This window comes from Chrysochloris asiatica, unplaced genomic scaffold (assembly GCF_000296735.1).
Source record: "Chrysochloris asiatica unplaced genomic scaffold, ChrAsi1.0 scaffold00004, whole genome shotgun sequence".
NCBI classification, from domain to species: Eukaryota; Metazoa; Chordata; class Mammalia; order Afrosoricida; family Chrysochloridae; genus Chrysochloris; species Chrysochloris asiatica.
The window spans coordinates 24,110,003-24,129,704 of NW_006408522.1; the positions used below are offsets into that span (position 1 = coordinate 24,110,003).

The 19,702-nt window shown below is 38.9% G+C and overlaps 1 protein-coding gene and 1 pseudogene across 1 annotated transcript in view; both read left to right on the plus strand.

Annotated features, from left to right (window-relative positions):
• The window catches only part of ATP8B4 (ATPase, class I, type 8B, member 4), a 266,323-nt gene that overhangs the window by 111,940 nt on the left and 134,681 nt on the right, over window positions 1–19,702 (plus strand). The window contains exons 7-8 of the mRNA XM_006831865.1: window positions 3,592–3,662; window positions 14,402–14,484. Of these exons, the coding sequence (XP_006831928.1) occupies window positions 3,592–3,662; window positions 14,402–14,484 (154 nt within the window). The remainder of the gene's footprint in view (window positions 1–3,591; window positions 3,663–14,401; window positions 14,485–19,702) is intronic.
• Window positions 10,951–12,269, plus strand: LOC102815375 (annotated as a pseudogene).

The following is a 19,702-nucleotide window of genomic DNA, read 5'->3' on the forward strand; positions in this document are numbered from 1 at the left end:
CTCTGTATATACAGTGTCCTGGTGTGGACTGCAAAGTTAGTTTGAACTTCAAGGCCGGCAGTTCAAACTCACCAGCAACTCCTAGGAAACCCTGTATAGGGTCGCTATGAGTCAGAATCGACTTGACGGCACTTAACCACCACAACAACAATAACATATACAGTGGTGTGACACTGCAGGATAAGCACTTGCTAGCTAAAAGATCAGCAGTTCAAACTCAACAGCTGCTCCTTGGAGAGCCTATACAAAGTTGCTCTGAGTTGGACCTGACTCCATGGTACTTAACAACAACAACAACATTGGTATTATAAGAGCCCTGGCTGTGTAGTGGTTAAGTTCTTGGTGCTAACCAGAAGGTTGGCCATTTGAACCCACCGGCCTCTCCATGAGAGGACGAGGTGGTAATCTGCTTCCATAATGATCGCAGTCTTGGAAACCCTATGAATAGTTCTACTTTGCCCTATAGGTTTTCTATGATTGGAGTTGACTTTATGGTAATGGGTTTGGAATTGTGTTTTATTGGAATCCTACAGACCTATGAAGTCCTGGTGTGGTGTTGTGGGTTAATGCACCAGACTATAAAGCTGTTTGAACTACAAAGTCAGTGGTTCAAGCTCACCAACTGTTCCTCTGAAACCCTATACAGGGTCACTATGGGTCAGAACCGACTCAAAGGCACTTATCAACAACACACACCTATAACTGGAATACAAGTTTCTGATTTACTAGGAATGGCGTCCCTTGAAAGAGATTGGAGGACTCAGCTTGAGGAGGCTTATTCAGAGACTCACAGAGTCGTAGGGCAGGTGGACCCCTGAGACCACTCACGTGTTGCTACACTCCCACTCAGCAACTCTGACAAAAACGTGACAAGAGACTAGTAGGGTTGCATCAGCAGTGATCTTACTCTTTCCCTGTCAAAATTATTACTGAGCCTAGATAGAACAATGGCTAAGTGCTTGACAACTAACCCAAAGGTCAGCAGTAGGAACTTACTGGGTAGTTCTGTGGGAGAAAAGACCCCACAATCTGCTCCCATAAAGACTCTACTCAGTAAATCTCTAGGGCAGTTTTACTCTGACCTATAGGGTTTGAGTCAGCGTCCTGGTGTAGTGCCATAGGATAAGCACTTAACATCAAGGTGCTATGAGTTGGAACTGATTCAATGGCACTTAACAACAGTCTAGGGTTAGTATAAGATTGACTCCTGGTATGGCACTGTAGGATCAGCACTAGACTGCGAACTCCAAGGTCAGCAGTTCAAACCCACCAGCCGCTCCTTGGAAACCCTATACTTGGTCACTATGAATTGGAACCAACTGGACAACATTTAACAACAGCAACAATAGGGACACAACAACAACCAACGTTGGAAAAAAGACTGCCTCCCACAAATGATGATGATGTTTAGGCAGACCATGCATTCCACCCATGCCCTTGCCAGTTTGGACCCTTGACATTTTCGTCTTAGTTTGTCAGCCAAGAAGACTAAGACTCAGAAGTAGGGCAGGAAGACCATGAGTGAAAGCAAGGGAACACAAAGATTTGTGAGTGGGAAACAGAAGAAACATGCAAAGGGCATCAAAGAAAAAGGCAGCAATGGAGGAGACTGACGGAGGTAGGAAAGGTAGAAGTCCGTGATCTGGGGTTATAGATAGCAGGAGCAGTTAGCTTTGGACCCTTGTGGTTTTATAATTCTGTTTCAGGTTGCAGGAAGCTAAGTCACTGTACAGGAGAAAAAAAAACAGCCACCAGGTGGCGGTAGTGCTTCAGTCACATGTTGAGAGCCAGTTGCCTACAAAGTAGTCCTCCCCCTTTGTTTACCAAAATACAAATATTACACAGCTGAGCTAAAAATTGAACAGCAACATTGAACAGTAACAATTGGATCATTATTACTGTGAGAGTTTTAAAGAAAAGCAACTCTAGGTACAAATAGGTGTCTCTCTTTATAACTGCTATCAATAACAGATGATCGTTGTTGTTGTTAAGTGCTGTCGAGTCGGTTCCGACCCATAACGACCCTGTTAGAATGAGAGAATTCTGAATTTTGTTTTGCTCAAAGGAGGAGGCACAGGTCCAAAGAACATCAAGCTAGAGTACTGATGCCTTTATCCATTGAAGTTTAAATGTGAGAAAATAAGACCAGGGTGAATTTTATAAAGAAGTGTTTTAAAATACTTTTAAGTGTTTTAAAATCCTTTAAAAATAGGTATTGATAATTTTTGGCTCAAGAATGAAGTACACTCTTGACACGTTCTTTATATTGAAGTTGCTCTGGTTTCACTGTGGCAAGTCAGAAAATAATTTATTCCTTAACAGGATTTTCTGACTCTTTCATTAAGATTGTTGAAGAACCTGGACAATGCAAAGCTGTTTATTCTTTTATGGGCACGTCAGTTGTGCCTTGTTCCACACCCCAGTTCTGTTTCATCTCAGTTTGGACAAAACTACACATACACACCCAAATACACTCACACAGAGTAAATCTGAGTTGGAAATTTAGACTTGAGACAATGAAATGAGCGGATTGATTCTAACTGTAATCCTAAGAACTTGAGGATAAGGCATTCTAATATATATATTTAAAACATAGGAAATTTAAGATTTAGGAAATTTAAAATATAGGAAATTTAAGATTTGAAATGCTAATTGTGCATGTGGGCATGGGTAAAAAAAATATTAGGCTAATGTTTCAAAACAAATTGCTAAATTTTAATTTATTCTTTTCACACATGGAAATCTTTCAGTATTTAATAAAAACCTTTGTTTTAAAATAAAACCTGAAATAGAATGCATAAGCTGTTTCAATATAGAAAACTGTCAACATTCTAGGACTGAATCATGACAGTTTATTTCTAGATCTCAAATGGATAGTCAAGTAGAAACAACTATTTATCTCTGAATAAAACAAAGTACTGAGCCTTTGAATTTTTCTATGATCTTTTTACTACTTTGTATCCGATCTTGCTTTCTTGCTTAGTGTTTAAAAGTTTTATCTTCTCTCTATTCTCTTCCCTTTCACTTTCATACTATCATTTTCTTTTTGCTTGCTTATTTGTAAATTTTGTTTTTCTTTTAATTACTTCTCTCTCAGTTTCCTGCTTTCATGTTTTTCCTATTCTGTCCATTTCTTCCTACTACCATCACTTCTTTTTTCCCTTCTTTCCTTGCCTGCTTTCTGCTCTTAATTGATTGTAGTAAGGTATTCAAGGTAATGCACATAAATGTTCCCAATTATGTATTGAGTACAGTCTTATATTTTAATAGTAACTATCAAAACAAGAAAATAGGATTTTATGTAGTTCCTTCAAAAAGAGTAAATTAAGTGGTATTGAGCTTGTAGATTTCCTCCATCCTTGGTTATGTCGTGATGGTCAAGAGTCATGAAAAGTACATGCAAGGAACCAGAGAGAGGGTTTGACTCGAGGCATATAGCATAGGGGTGGGGCAGGATTTCATCTGTTTGGCTTTTTTCAGTAAGACTCTCCTCCCTCATTTGTAGTGGAGGGGTGAGAAAACACAGAAAACTTTAAACCAATTTTCCCTTCTCAAGTATTCTTTTGTCATATATATATATTTTAAATACAGGCTGATTTGCTTCTCCTATCAAGTAGTGAGCCACATGGACTCTGTTATGTTGAAACTGCTGAGCTTGATGGGTAAGTTATTAAAACTAGAATAGTTAATTAGTTGGTTTTTAATTTATTTAAAAGGAAGGTCTTAGAAATGGGATTGGGTTTTCGTTATTTCATTTACTTGGGGGAAAAAAAATTGGAGTCTAAATTGCAAAGCTCATTAGTTAATGAAAACTCTTGTCTTTAGGCGACTGCTCCTTCCTGACAAATATTCTCTTCCAACACCATAACTCAAAAGCATCAATTCTTCTATGGTCTTCCTTATTCACTGTCCAGCTTATACATGCATATGAGGTTATTGAAAATACCATGGCATGCGTCAGGTGCACCTTAGTCCTCAAGCTGACATCTTTGCTCTTCAACACTTTAAAAAGGTATTGTGCAGCAGATTTGCCTAATGCAATGTGTCATTTGATATCTTGACTGCTGCTTCCTTGAGTGTTGATAGTTCATCCAAGAAGAATGAAGTCCTTGACAACTTCAGTCTTTTCTCTGTTGATAAGAATGTTGTTTATTGGTCCAGTGGTGAGGATTTTTGTTTACTTGAGATTGAGATGTAATCCATATAGAAGGCTGTGCTCTTTGATCTTCATAAGTAAATGTTTCAAGTCCTCTTCACTTTCAGCAAGCAAGGTTGTATTATCTGCATATCGCAGGTTGTTAATGAGTCTTCCTCCAATCCTGATACCACGTTTTTTCTTCATAGAACCCAGTTTCTCAGATTATTTGCTCAGCATACAGGTTAAATAAGTATGGCAAAAGAATACAACCTTGTCGCACACCTTTCTTAATTTTAAAACATTCGGTGTTTCCATGTTCTGTTTGAACAAATGCTTCTTGGTCCAGGTACAGATTCCTCATGAGCACGATTAAGTATTCCAGAATACTTATACTTCACAATGTTGTCCATAGCTTGTCATGATCCACACAATCAAAAGTCTTTGCGTAGTCAATAAAGCACAGGGAAACATCTTTCTGATAGTTTCTGCTTTCAACCAAGATCCATCAGACATCATCAGCAATGATATCCCTGGTTTCACAGCCTCTTCTGAATCCTGCTTGAATCTCTGGAATTTCTCTGTCAATGTTTGATTGTAGCCATTTCTGTATTACCTTTAGCAAAACTTTACTGGCATGGGCTATCAAAGAGATTGTCCTATGATTTCCGCATCCCATTGGGCCACCTGTCTTTGGAATGGGCACAAATATGGATTTCTTCCAATCAGTCAGCCAGATAGTTGTCTTCCAAATTTCTTGGCATAGATAAGTGCATGCCTCCTGTGCGGCCTCACTTTCTTGAAAGATTTCTATTTTTATTCCACCAGTTATTGGTGCCTTGTTCTTTGCCAATTCCTTCAACGCACCTTGGACTTCCTCCTTCAGGATGCTAGGCTCTTGATCAAATACTACCTTTTGAAATGATTGAATATTAACCATTTCCTTTTGGTATAGTGACTCTGTATTCCTTCCATCTTCTCTTGATGATTGCTGTATCATTCAATAATTTTCCCTGTGAATCTTTCAATAACAAAAGTTGAGGCTTAAATTTTTTCTTCAGTTCCCCTAGCTTGAAAAATGCTGACTGTGTTCTTCCTTTTTGGTTTTCTGATTCCAGATCTTTGCACATTTTGTTGTAATATTTGGCTTTATTTTCTTGAGCTGATCTTTGAAATTTTCTGTTCAGCTCTTGGACCTCCTCATTTCTGCCATTTGCTTTAGCATCTCTACGCTGGAGAGCAAGTTTCAGCATCTCTTCTGACATCCATTTTGACCTTTTCCATTTTTCTTGTCTTCTCAATGACTTTTTTCTTTCTTCATTATGATGTTCTTGATGTCATCCCAGAATTCTTCTGGTCTTTGGTCTTTAGTGTTTAATGTATCAAATCTGTTCTTCAGATGATCTCAAATTCAGGTGGGATATATTCAAGGTCATATTTTGGCTCTTGTAGACTTGTTTTCATTTTCTTCAGCTTCAGTTTGAATTTGCATATGAGTAATTGATGGTCTGTTCCACAGTCTGCCCCTGATCTTGCTTTCACTGATGATATGGAGCTTTTCCATCTTCTCTTTCCACAGATGTAGTCAATTTGATTTCTACGTATTCCATCTGGTGAGGTCCGTTTGTATAGTCATCTCTTATGCTGTCTAAAGAAGGTATTTGAAATGAACAAATCATTGGTTTTGCAGAATTCCCTCACGTGTTCTCCAGCATCATTTCTATCACCAAAGCCATATTTTCCAACTACTGATCCTTCCTCTTTGCTCCCAACCTTTGCATTTCAATCACCAGTAATGATCAATACATCATGATTGCCTGTTTGATCAATTTCAGATTGAAGAAGTTGGTAGAATTCTTCTATTTCATCCTCACTGACTTTAGTGGTTGGTGTATAAATTTGAATAAGAGTGGTATTAACTGGGCTTCCCTTTAGGGGCATGGATATTATCCTATTACAAACAGCGTTGTACCTCATGCCTTGTATCTTCATCATTAAAGAGCATCTTTCAGGGGATCAAACAGGTGAAAGTCTGATGGAGCAAGATCAGAACTATATGAAGGATGCCTTAACACCTCAAAAGGAAGTTTTTGCAGTGTCAAACAGTGTGGTCAGAGATGTGTGGACACACATTGTCATGCAAGATCACAGTGTCCTTGAAGAGCAGTCCTCTGTTTGTTCAATGCCAAATTTAAGCTATAGTTCTTCAGTGAGCATCTCACTGTAATAAGTCCTACCTTTTTCCTGATGGTGTTCTAATAGTGGCCTTTGAAAACTATAAGCATTAATTTTCAAGCTGATAGTTGACTTTTGAACTTTTTTTTGGGTTGGTGATTAAGGATGGTTCCATTCCATACCCTGCCATTCATTCTCAGGGATAGTGATGAATCCATGTCTCCTCACAAGTCATGATTTTTCAAAAAGAAATTTTACCTTCCTTCGAGTATTGGTTCAGAATTTGTTTGCAGATATCCAAATGCTTCCGTTTATGCTCTTCTGTGAGCTGTTTTAGTATCTATCTCACACAAACTTCAAAATCCAAGTCTGTCATGGATTATTTCATAAGCAGAGCCATTGGTGATTTGCAAATGATTTACCACATAACACACTGTCACTTGTCTATTCAACATAATCATTTCATATGCATGCTCAATGTTGTCATCAGCCATGGACGTACATGGGTGTTTAAATATCACCAGAATGCAGATCATTTTTTACTTACCTCCGTATAAAAAGAATTATAAATCACACTAAAGTGGGGTGATGTCAGGCTAATTCAATATTTAAAAAATATAAATCAAAATAATTCACCATAATAAGAACTCTAGTGTTGATGAAGAATACTGACTATAGTATGGATTCTCAGAATAATGACAAATAAATTTTAGAAGAAATACAGCCAGCATACTCTAGAAGTGAGAATGGTAAGACTTTAACTTACTTACTTTGGGCATGTCATTAGGAAAGCCTAATCACGAGAAAAGAACATCATGCTTAATATGTGCAAGGTCAGTGAAGACTAGGAAAACCCTCTATGGAATGGATTAACACAATAGCCTAACCAATGGACTCAAACATAGCAATGGTTATGGAGATAGGGAAGGATGGGACAACATCTTGTTCTGTTATCCATAGGTTGCTTTGAGTTTGAACTGACTCAGTAACAACTAGCAGCAACAAAGAAGAAAATACACACGATTGTATCAACTAATGTAGAAATCACAGATGATAACATTCAACACCTATTCATGATGAACACTCTCAAAAAACAAATGACAGAGAGGAAATTCCTCAACTTAATAAAAAAGTATCTTCAAAAATCTATCGGTATCATCATTCTATATCAGACGATGTCAGAGAAACATTGTCTGATATAGTGTTTGAAGATGAGCCTCTCAGATTGGAAGTCACTCAAAATATAACCAGAGAAGAGCTGTTTTCTCAAAGTAGAGTGGACCTTAATGATATGGATGGATTAAAAATGTTGTGACCTTCCTTTGCTGGTAGGGCATGACTCAACATGATTAAACATGCAATCAAGAGTCCTGGTGTAATTGTGAGATAAAGAAGGGGCTGCAACATCGGTTTGAACCACAAGGTCGGTATTTCAAACTCACCAGTTGCTCTTGGAACCCCTATATAGGTGTTGGAACCAACTCCACAGTACTTAACAACAACAACAGAATGCAAAAGTTGGAAACAGAGGAAGGGTTGGTAATTGGAAAATATAGCATTGATGAGGACAAATAAAGCTAGAGGTCACATGATAGAAATTTGTAAAAACAACAGCTTCGTCATTACAAATACCTAGGAAGTATTTTCAACAACATAAATGGTGGATATGCACATGAACTTCACCAGATGGAATAATAGAAATCAAATTGACTACATCTGTGGGGAGAGACAATGGAGACACTCAGTATCATCAGCCAAAACAAGGCCAGGGGCTGACAGTGGAACAAACAGATCACCAATTGCTGAAGTTCAGGCTGAAGTTTAAAAAAATTAAAACAAGTCCATCAGAACCAAAATATGACCCTGAGTATATCTCACCTGTATTTAGAGACCATCTCAAGAAGAGATTTCATGTATTATACATTGACTGAAGACCAGAGAAGACATGAAAAACATCATCCATGTCTTAAAAGCTTATCATTGGCCATTTAAGGTACATCTATTGGTCTCTCCATGTGCAGAAGTAAGAAGAGTGATGAGAATTGAAGATGTTTGTAATAAATTAGTCCAATGGACTAATGGAACATATGAACATCAGTCTCAATGAGTCTGAATCCAGAAGAACTATATGATGCCTGGCTACCATTACCAATTGTTCTGAAAGGGATCACATTAAAAGGTTCAGGACAGAGTGGGAGAAAATGTGGAACTAACTCTAAATTTGAAAAAAGCAGCAGCAGAAGAAGATGATCTGGCCTACTGGTCAGATAGAGACTGATGAACCCAAGACTATGGCCCACAACCCTTCAGGTCTGGCATAGAACTCACCCATGTAGCCCAGTTTTGAGCCAAGCAGCAGATAGGTATATAGTGGGTACAATGACACTAGTAAAGTATGCTGACCATGGAATGGTCAATTATTCGAAACCAAAAGGGCAACATTTACCTTAGGACAAAGATGAGATGGATTGGATGGAGGGTGGAATGGAAATAGGAACCACAGGGAGGAAGTGGGATAACTGGTATTGCATGGAGGGGACTGCAATCATGGAGATGAAGCAACGTGTATGATGTGTTGAATGTAAGACTGATTGTCTTGTCTATAAATCTTCACTCAATTCACAATAAAAAGTTTAGGGGAAAGATACATGCAAAAAGTGAAAGGTCATTAAAACAACAGGAAAGAAAGTAAAGGTCCAAGTGAATATTTTAAGAGATTCTGAAACTTGGTCTTAAACATAAAATAGCTAAAACAAAGAATGGAAGAAACAATGATACAAAAAATATGAACAGAAAATTTCAAAGGGCAGCTCAAGAAGATAAAGTCAAATATAATGAAATGTACAAAGATCTGGAGTTAGAAAACCAAAAGGGAAGAATACTCTCAGCATTTCTTAAGCTGAAAGAACTGGAGGAAAAAACTCATGCTTTGGGTTTCAATATTGAAAGATACTAAGAGCAAAATGGAGTTCTGGTGTGGAGCTATAGAATAAACACTGGACTGCAAGGTCAGTTTGAACTGCAAAGCTAGTGGTTCAAATCTGCCAGGCACTCCTTAGAAACCCTATACTGGGTTGCTATGAGTCAGAACCAACTTGATGACACTTAACAACAACAACAGCATGGGCAAAATATTGAATGATGCAGGAAGCATCAAAAGAAGATGGAAGGAATACACAGAGTCACTATACCAAAGAGAACTGGTTGATAGTCAGCCAGTTCTGGAGGTAGCATGTGATCAAGAACTGGTAGAATTGAATGAATTCCAAGCTGCACGGAAGGCATGGGTGAACAGCAAGACCAAGGACTCTATGGAACACCAGTGAAACCTTTCAACAAGCTGATGCAGTACTGGAAGCACTCACTTGTCAAAAAAAAAAAAAGATGCCAAAAACTTTGGAAGACACCTATTTGGCCAATCCATTGAAAGATATCTATATTTGTGCCTATTGCAAAGAAAGGTGATTCTACAGAATTTGGAAGTCATTGAACAGTATCATTAATAGCATGTGCAAATAAAATTTTGCTGAGGATAATTTAACAATGGTTACATTAGTATACTGACATGGAACTGCTAGAGATTCAAGCCAGATTCAGAAGAGGACGTGAAACAAGGGATATCATTGCTGTTGTCAGATGGATCTTGGCTGAAAGCATTGTTAAATGCCCTTAAGTGGGTTCTGACTTATAATGACCCTGTATAGGGTTTCCCAGGAGCGGCTGGTATGTTTGAACCATCAAACTTTCAATTCAAACTGACCTTAAGGTCCAGTGCTTATTCTAGGCTGAAGTCATAGAATACAAGAAATATGTCCATTTGTACTATGCAAAAACATTCAACTATGTGGATCCTAACAAACTATGGGTAACACTGTGAAGAATGAGAATTCCAGAATATTTCATTGTGCTTATGAGGAACCTGTACATAGACCAACAGACAGTTCTTTGAATTGAACAAGGGATACCGCATGACTTAAAATCTTGAAAGATGTGCATCAGGATTTTATCCTTCCGCCATCCATATTCAGTCTGTATGCTGAGCAAATAATCCAAGAAGCTGGACTACATAAAGAAGAATCGAGATTGAAGGAGGGCTCATTAACAACCTTTGATATGCAGATGCAACAATCTTGCTTGCTGAAAATGAGAAACTTACTGATGATGATCAAAGAATACAGCCTTCAGTATGGATTACAACTCATTGTAAAGAAAACAAAAATTCTCATAACTGGACCAGTAATCAACACCATGATTGTTGTTGTTGTTGTTAAGTGCCGTCGAGTCGGTTCCGACCCATAGCGACCCTGTACAGGGTTTCCGAGGGTGCAAATCTTTACGGGAGTAGAAAGCCTCATCTTTCTCCCGCGGAGCGGCTGATAGTTTCGAACCGCTGACCTTAAGGTTCACAGTCCAATTCGTAACCACTACGCTACCAGAGCTCCTTTGATAAATGGAGGAAAAAATTGAAGTTGTCCAAGACTATTTTGCCTGGATCCACAACCAATGCTCTTGGAAGTAGCAATCAAGAAATCAAACAGGGTGCAGACATAGTTGCATTAGGGTTCTCTGCAGTCCGCCCTGTTGTGGAGCAAAACCTGTTCCTTTCCTGCTCAGCAGTGCAGGTTAAATTGACCAAAACAATGGTTATGGAGAAGTCTAGTCCCCTCCTGGTCGGACAGGAATTTGTGAGACAGTACTAGACACTGCTGAACTAGGCCCCAGACATGCTGCATACATTTTATGGTAAGAACTCTTCTTATGTCCATGGAGGATAGGATTTGAATGGAACACCAGCAGATGCAGTCTATGGACAAAAAGAAATCCATAGGAAAGTGATGTCACAAAACCTTACCAACTGCCACACTAAGATTCGCCATGTTGATGCTCATGCTATTCTAAACAATGGTGTGGTGGTCCAGGTGATGGGGTTGCTCTCTAATAACAACCAAGCCTTGTGAAGATTTATGCAGACTTTTGTCCTTGCTCCTGAGGGCTCTGTTGCAAATAAGTTCTGTGTTCATAATGATATCGTCAGATCCCAAGATGAAGTCTTTGGTGATTTTGTCACTGAGCCTCAGGAGGAATCTGAGGAAGAAGTAGAGGAGCCTGAAGAAAGACAGCAGACACCAGAGGTGGTACCTGATGATGCTGAAACTGTCTGTGACCAGACTGGTCAGCAATGACATAGAAGAACATTTAGAGGAGCCTGAACAAGAGCAAGAACCTGTATCTGAAATCCAGAAGATGAGAAGTTGGAACCAGTATTAGAAGACAGTGCTCCTGAGGAGACTCAGCAGAGGGGTCCCCAGTGCCTGCAGACATAGCTCAGTTGGCACAGGAAGACTTGAAGACATTGTCTTGGGCATCTGTGACTAGTAAGAACCTTCCTCCCAGTGGAGCTGTTCTCGTTACTGGGATCCCACCTCATGTTGTTAAAGTTCCAACTTCACTGCCTTGTCCAGAGTCTAAGCCTGAATCTCAGATTCCACCTCAGAGACCTCAGAGGGATCAAAGAGTGCTAGAACAATGAATATTCCTCCACAGAGGGGTCCTAGACCAATTGGTCAAGGTGATGTTGAACCTCGAAGAACTGTGAGACACCCTGACAGTCATCAACTCTTTATTGCAACTTGCCTCATGAAGTGGCTAAATCAGAGCTTAAAGAGTTCTTCCAAAACGATGAGAATGTAGTGGCGCTGTGCTTTAACAGTGGTGGGAAACTACCCATTTTGGGTTTGTTGTGTTTGATGACACTGAACCTGTTCAGAAAGTTCTTAGTGACAGTTCTATCATGTTCAGAGGTGAAGTCCATATGAATGTGGAAGAGAAGAAGTCTGGAGCCGCCAAGGAAGCAAACCGTCAAAATAACCGCCTGCGGGGACCTGGAGGCCCTACTCATGGAGGCAGGGTGCAGAACCCAGGATTTGGAGTGGGAAGAGGTGTTGCTCCAAAGCAGTGAATCCCTCTTCACTGGTCTTCACACAGCAGTACAAACCCTAGTTCTTGCAGAAGAGTGCATTTCTTCAGCCAGCCTTTGGTATCTTGGAGTATGAGCCTAATCTGTTATAAACTTTTTTATTCCTTTTTGTGTTAATGGTGTGTGCGACCCACCTTCCTTTCCTCCTTTCCTCTCCTGATCTTTCAGTCCTTCACTTCCAATTTTGTGGAATGATATTTTAGGAAAAAATAGATTTTTAAAGAAGAAGAAGAAGAAAAAGACTGTATTTCTTTGCTTATACAGACTGGATTTGTTTTTTGTTTTTGTTAAATTAACAGTCATTTCCCCAAAGGAATGTGTCTTGCTTATTACTGACATTTGGCATGTTTCATTTATTGGAGTATTTCTTAATTATTTTCTATATGTTTCAAAAGCCTGTAAGAAATACAGGATAAAACATTTTGAAAGCAAAAAAAAAAACTGAAATTGTTTCTTCTTTTGAGAATCATCTTCTGGTGTGGAGAAATTGCCATAGGAAAAATTGACAATTTGATTCTCACTGGTGTGGTTAAAAATGGGATGAAAAATTGCTAGAGGTTTGTTCCTTTGCTATCACACAACAATGTCAAATCCTACTGTTTTTTTGCCATTGACATTTAAATTGTGCAATAAGTTTAAAATGTCTGTAATACAACTGATACACTTTCTCTTGAACTGTTAAAAAATTTGAAGTAGAGGTTTTCTGTGTTTAATTTGTATTTGTAAAAAACAAAACAAAAAATCCCTCAAATCTGAATAACAACAGCAACAACAACAACAACAAAAATAACAAAACTTTTGTGTCTTCTATTTCTCATTGGTTCCACTCTTGGCAATTGTGTAAACAAAAACAACCCTAAACCAAAAAAAAAAAACAAAACAAAAAAAACAAAAAAAAATCAAACAGCATACTGCATTAGGCAAATCTGCTGCAAAAGACCTCTTTAAAGCTTTAAATAACAAATATGTCAGAGGACTAAGGTGTGCCTTACCATAGCCATGGTGTTTTCAATAGCCTCATATGCATGGGAAAGTTGAACAGTGAATAAGAAAGACCTTAGAAGAATCAATGTATTTGACTTATGGTGTTGGGGACGAATACCAAGAAGAAAAGTACCATGGGCTGCCAGAAGAAAGAGCAAACAAATCTGTCTTGGAAAAAGTACAGTCAGAGTGTTTCTTAGAAGCAGGGATGGTGAGATTTTTGTCTTATGTACTTTGGACATGTGATCCCGAGGGACCAGTCCCTGGAGAAGAACATCATTCTTGGAAAAGTGAAGGGTCAGCAAAAAAGAGAAAGACTCCCGATGAGATGAATTGACATTGTGGCAGCAACAGTGGACTCAAACATCTCAGTGGTAAGGCTGCTGTTGGACTGTGCAGCGTTTCGTTCTGTTGTACGTTGGTTGATATGAGTCAGAAACAACTCGATGGCACTTATAACAAAGACTTTCTGTCTGTCCAGTGTTCAAAGGGGCTTCAAAAAGTTTATGGAAAAATGGAGTTGGAAGATAATGGAATTTTCCAACAAAAAATTTGAAGCCTCCTCCTGCTTTAGGAGATGACCAGATGGACCTGATGACCTCCAGTTTACTTCTGTAATTCTAGGCTTACGGGATTCTTGGGATTTTCTCCAAGAAAAAACCCAAAAACCAAAAAACAAAAAAAGCTGTATTCCTTTTCCCATTTGAATTTCAGCTACTGTGAAATTAGCCATGACCATCTTTTGCAAATATAACTCCTACGTAGATAGTAGAGGCTGGAGTGATGTTGGCCTTCTCTATTTGGCAACTTTGTTCCCATTCCTAATGTGTTTTGTAACTCATGCATGATGTCTGAGTAGGTTCGAATGAAACCATATTTATTATGTCCTGTGTTCTTTCAAATAGCAAAACAGATTACTGTTTTGTTATACAGATGTGCTGTGGGTAGAATGCCAACTCTTAGGAGCCCAGGAAGCCCCACCTACTTTCTGAGAGTGTGAAAAGTGCGAATGACATTCAAAGGGAGTTTCTTGAGTTTTGCACGTGCTGTACTTGCCTACTTGCTTTATGTATGTAAGATGCTGTTGGGCTGTTCCATATAAAAATGGGTCATGTCAATTAATTTCACAGGGAAACGAACCTGAAAGTCCGCCATGCATTATCAGTTACTTCAGAACTTGGAGCAGAAATCAGCCGACTTGCAAAGTTTGATGGTAAGTAGTTAAAACAGACAAAAATCTCACAACCAAAATGCAATGTAACAAACGTAATGATCTGTGACCCAGTTTATGTTTCCTTTTATTTGGTGGAAGGACATAAAAATCTCCAGGCACCAAAGCCTGTACTCTCTTCTCACGCTAAAGAGTGAAAAAGTTTAGCAATGTGTATCAGTTCATTGTTCCTTTCACTCTTGTTTTCTCTTCTCTAGATCTCTTTCACTTCAGTACCACAATGCCCCTCACTTGCCTGACCTTGACTTCCCTGGTTTTAGCGGATTAGCTGAGGATGAGTAGTGGCCATACTTTTTAAATTTCGAACGCTGAGTCTAGCCAATCACTGGCTCCATAACAAAGATTGCAAACTTCATGAAGACCATAATCCCACCTCATATATTTCTGCATCTTGCACAGTGTCTTAAATATAGTATGTGCTATGGAAAAAAACATTGAGACTTACTATTTGGTCAGTTGCCATTTATTTCAGAACCTGGTTTATGTATTCCTATTTTCATACTCCAGTCGAACCCTCTGTTGTTCAGTCTAGTTTCTTTGTCCCAGCTAGCTGTCTTGTTTGTTATTTTTTTCTGAAAGCAATTCTTTATAGGAGTCCTGGTATGGTGCTGTGGGTTAATGCGCAGGACAGCAATGTGGGTTTGAATCACAAGGTCATTGGTTCAAGCTCACCAGCCACTCCTTGGAAACCCTATTCACTGTCACTTTGGGTTTGAACCAACTCAATGGCACTTAACAACATTCTTCATAAGCATTCATGAAATCACTTCTAGGTATTGCCATTTCAGGGATATTTGCATTTCATGATTAAGAGACTACAGAGAAACAACAGAAGTCAAAGGAGAGACTCATTAATGGAAGTATTTTAGGCACCAGAATAGACCAGAGAGAATCTTTGGTGCCTTCCTGCCAATCCTTAGTCATCCTTTGCTTTAGTCACTTGTAAGTCTGGCCTTAAATATCAATATATCCATACAGATTGATTTTATCTATTAGTGAATCTTTATGAGCTTAAGACTATCTTCAAAACTGTTTTCTTTGGGATGCACTAAAGGAATATGTGAACAAGAGTCTTAGCATAATCTCCCAGTTAAAGCAAAGAAAAATTTAAAGTTTCTGAAACACATAATTTTTAAATTTCTGTAATACATAATTTAAAGCTAAAATTGCCTGTTCCTTGCATTTGTTGTAAATTCCTTCTGGATTCTGTTAATATTTTACTCTCTCTTCAGTGAGTACTGTTATAACAAATGTTAATAGGAAACTGCCTTTGTAGATTTAGATTTACATTAGGGGACTAGCCAGGAAACTTGGAATGGTCAAAGAAGTATTTTGATTAGATTAGAAAATGACATATTTCCTATTAAGTAATTTTTTTTTTCAAGGAAATTTTACTGTTGTGTGAATCCAAGGAAAGTAAATTGTATTCATGAATTAAAATACTTGCTTAAAATACCTCACTGAAAATTTATGGAGTCCTAAAAGGGCAATCCAAACATAATCAATCATTTCTTTCCTGGCAGAATTATTTCTTTAGTCTTCTATCAGTTCATGATGTTGTAGTTATTGTTGCTGTTGTAGTTAGGTGCCATCAAGTTGGTTCAACTCATAGAGATCCTATGCACAACAGATTGAAACACTGCCAGATCTTTGTCTAGAAGACACAGCTGTCTTTGTCTTAGAAGCTCCACTAAAATCTATCCACCATGGGTGACCCTATTGGTATTTAAAAGACCGATGACATAGTTTCCAGCATCACAGCAACACACAAGTCACCACAGTATGGCAAACTGATAGACAAGTGGTAGATCAACTCATGAAGAGGTAGGAATCATTGAGTTTTTAGAAGACCATGTAGTAAAAGCACTGAAAGGTTGGAAGTTCAAACCCATCAACTGCCTGTTGGAAACTCTATTCTGGGTAACCATGAGTCAGAACTGACTAGATGGCACATAACAACAAAAACAAACTGCAACAAGCAGCACATGATTGCTACAGTTCTTCAGTCTCCTTCCAAAGACATTGGCACAGATAGCCTAAACTATGATGCAGTTACAAACGATTTTGAAATCGTAATGACTTAGCAGAATGAGGATTTATTTACTTCTCATGTCACATTCTGATGCGGGTTGGGTGGTCTTGTAGCAATGGAATACAGTCTAATGGCCTTGAAGATCATGGTAGCAGGGAAATAAAAGAGACATAATTGACTTTTTTTTATATGTATGTTTTTGTTGTGAATTGAGTGATAGTTTACATGAAAGAACATCAGTATACATGGAATGATTACAGTTTCCTCTGTGAATCATCATTCAACAGTATTTGCTTTTGCTTCTATCCCTCTGGTGTTTTTGTTGTTGTTGTTTGTTTGTTTTTAGGATGTACACAAAAACACTCAGGAATATATAACCATTTAAACAATTAAAGGCCACAGTCCGCAAGTCTTCCTCCTGGCCAACAGCACTTGGCCACTAACACACAGCCTTTCTCTTTCCATGAGTCTAGAGTCCTCAGCTGCTCTATTTCTCCATGCCCTCATCTCTGTCTCCATCTCTGGTGTTGTTGCTTCTCTGGATAGAGTCCCACATTCTGTTCATTCTTTCCTCCCTTGATGGTACTAGGGTCCTCTGTTCCTGGACTGCTTTTTGTTACAAAACTTCTACCTTTACAGTTGTGACAGTCGTAATTATTCGTGATAACAATTACTTTGAATCACACGACTCTTATCCCCATCTCTTTTCACCAGACCCAGCTAGACAAAATGAATACTATTCAATGGGGATGCTGCCTCCCCACACACACTCTGAAACTAAACTCCCTCTTGAAAACTTGTAACAAAGTCACTTCATGCCTTTATAGCCAACCCCTCTCCTCATTTTAGGTAACCAATGTCTAAGTTGCCTGTCCCTATCAACCCTGTATTCAGGGGGATAGGATTGATCCTTGATGTGAAGACTCCTTTGCTATCACTTGGTATTTTGAGCTACTACATCTGTAAATATAGGTCAAGTTCATCAAATTATAGCAATTTCACTTGTTTCCTTTATCTTTTATCTTCCTCCAGTTGAGTTCTGCTGTGCATATGGTCGCTATGGGTCGGTACCAACTCGATGGTACCTAACAACAACAGTTGAGTTCTGATCATCAAGCAATCAAAGCTAGGTCTAATGGGTACTATCTTCAAGTTGGGTGTTCTTGGGCATCTCCCCTGACTTTATATCAGCTGGATCCTTCACTCTCAGCTCTAGCCCTCCGTGGCTATGTCCTTGTCCATAGGTTCAGGAGTCCCCAGGTCTTACCACACTTTGGACCAACCAGCCCTTCCTCTTTTCTCTCTTATCTCCAGGTCTATGGGAGTCTATGGAATGTGGTAGAACTTGGCCCATATCTTCATTGCTGGTTTCCCCCTCTTCCACTCACCAGGAGACCAATGTGGTTGCCAGCAAGCTCACATGTCTGCTCATGTGTTCCCTTTGAATTTCAATCTTGGAGGGGGATTTGTCCTGAAGGGACTTGATTGCTTGCCTTGATTGCTCCCGGTGAACAACTTTCTTGTTCTTATAGTAGCCAATCAGACTGCCATTTTTGTTTTGAATTTTTCCTGCTGGTCTTTCTTTCAAGAAGTATCTTCTGTACCTCTAGTTGTTCCAGGCTGGTCTGCATGTGGGAATGTCTCACCTCAGAAGGTTCTGAATGGGGCTTAGGATTCCACCTAAGGTCCTATAGATTACAAAGGCTCCGAAGGAAGCCTATTTCATTGGGCAAGTTGTAGAACCCCATTTAGGTATTCCAATAGGCTGAAGACAGGCTTACAAGCTTTCTGTAATCAAGAGACATACTGTCTTAAGTACTTCTTTTTGTCATATTTCATTGGCTAGTACTAGTCACATACCCCTGACCTCATTATAAGGGAGACTGGGAAATAACTGCTTTGTGGGTTAATGCACTGGACTGGAAGGTCAGTTTGAACCATAAGATTGGTGATGCAAGCTCACCAGCTGCTCCTTGGAAACCCTATACAGGGTCACTATGAGTCAGAACTGACTTGATGGCACTTAACAACATAATTGACTTAGTCCTTAAGTTTCTTGTTTCTTGTCCTTTTCTATTTGCTGCAATGTAAGCTTCAGAGGGATCTTTGTTTTGTTCCTTGGTATGTATCAAGCTCCTAGAACAATGCCTAACACATAGTAGGTGCTCAATAAGTACTGATTGAAAGAATGAATGGATACAACTGTTGGGACGGGGTACAGGTTGAACATTAGGTCCAGCAAGGCAGGAGAGTGTAAGAAAAGTTGGGAATAGCCCATGGGACAATGGAGTGAGGAGGAAGGTTCCTGATGGAGCCTTGTTGGACACGAGAGAGTGCTGGCTTCCTCCTCTTGGAAAGCAGGTGTCTGGGTAAGAGAAGACCTGGTATGATGATTCCTTTCTTCAAATGAAATTGAACATGGAAGTTCCAAATGAAAAGCAACACAGGCAGTGCTGTTCAGGCTGAAGCAATGAAACAATTTCTAAAAACACTGCCATTCAATGAAAGTAAGCCACTCATTAAAAAAAAAAAAAAAAAAAAAAAAAGAAGGTCGAGAATTTAATTCTACTTCATAGAATTTAATTTTCAAGTCAATTACTAAGTATGCATGTATTTATCATTTAGTAAGTATGACTTGAATTTACTTCACAAAGGATAGATCACCAGATCCCCAACGTATAATCATCGTTCAAAATAAAGGCAACCTAAAGCTTCCTTCTTTATTATTTAACTTAAAACTCTGGTCACTTTTCAGAAAACACATAATGTCAAATTCATGAGGCAGGCACACTTCTGAGCAGATTTCTGCTTTCATTTTTTAATTAAAGATGTAATTTCAACCTGCCTGAAAGTTCTAGGTATGATTGTGTTTTATGGGTTTGTTGTATTTATTAAATGCCATTGAGTTTGTTCTGACTCATAGTGACACTGTATAGACTTCCTAGGAGCAGCTGGTGAGCTTGAATCGCTGACCTTGTGGTTCAAATCGACTTTGCAGTCCAGTGCATTAACCTGAAACACCACACCAACTCCTTTATGGGTTTGTGGTAGTGGTGGTGGTGGTTATGTGCCATGGAGTGGGTTCCCACTCATAGCGACCCTGCATAGAATTTCAGAGGCTATAAATCTTTACTGGAGCAGAAAGTCTCATTGTTCTCCCATAGAACG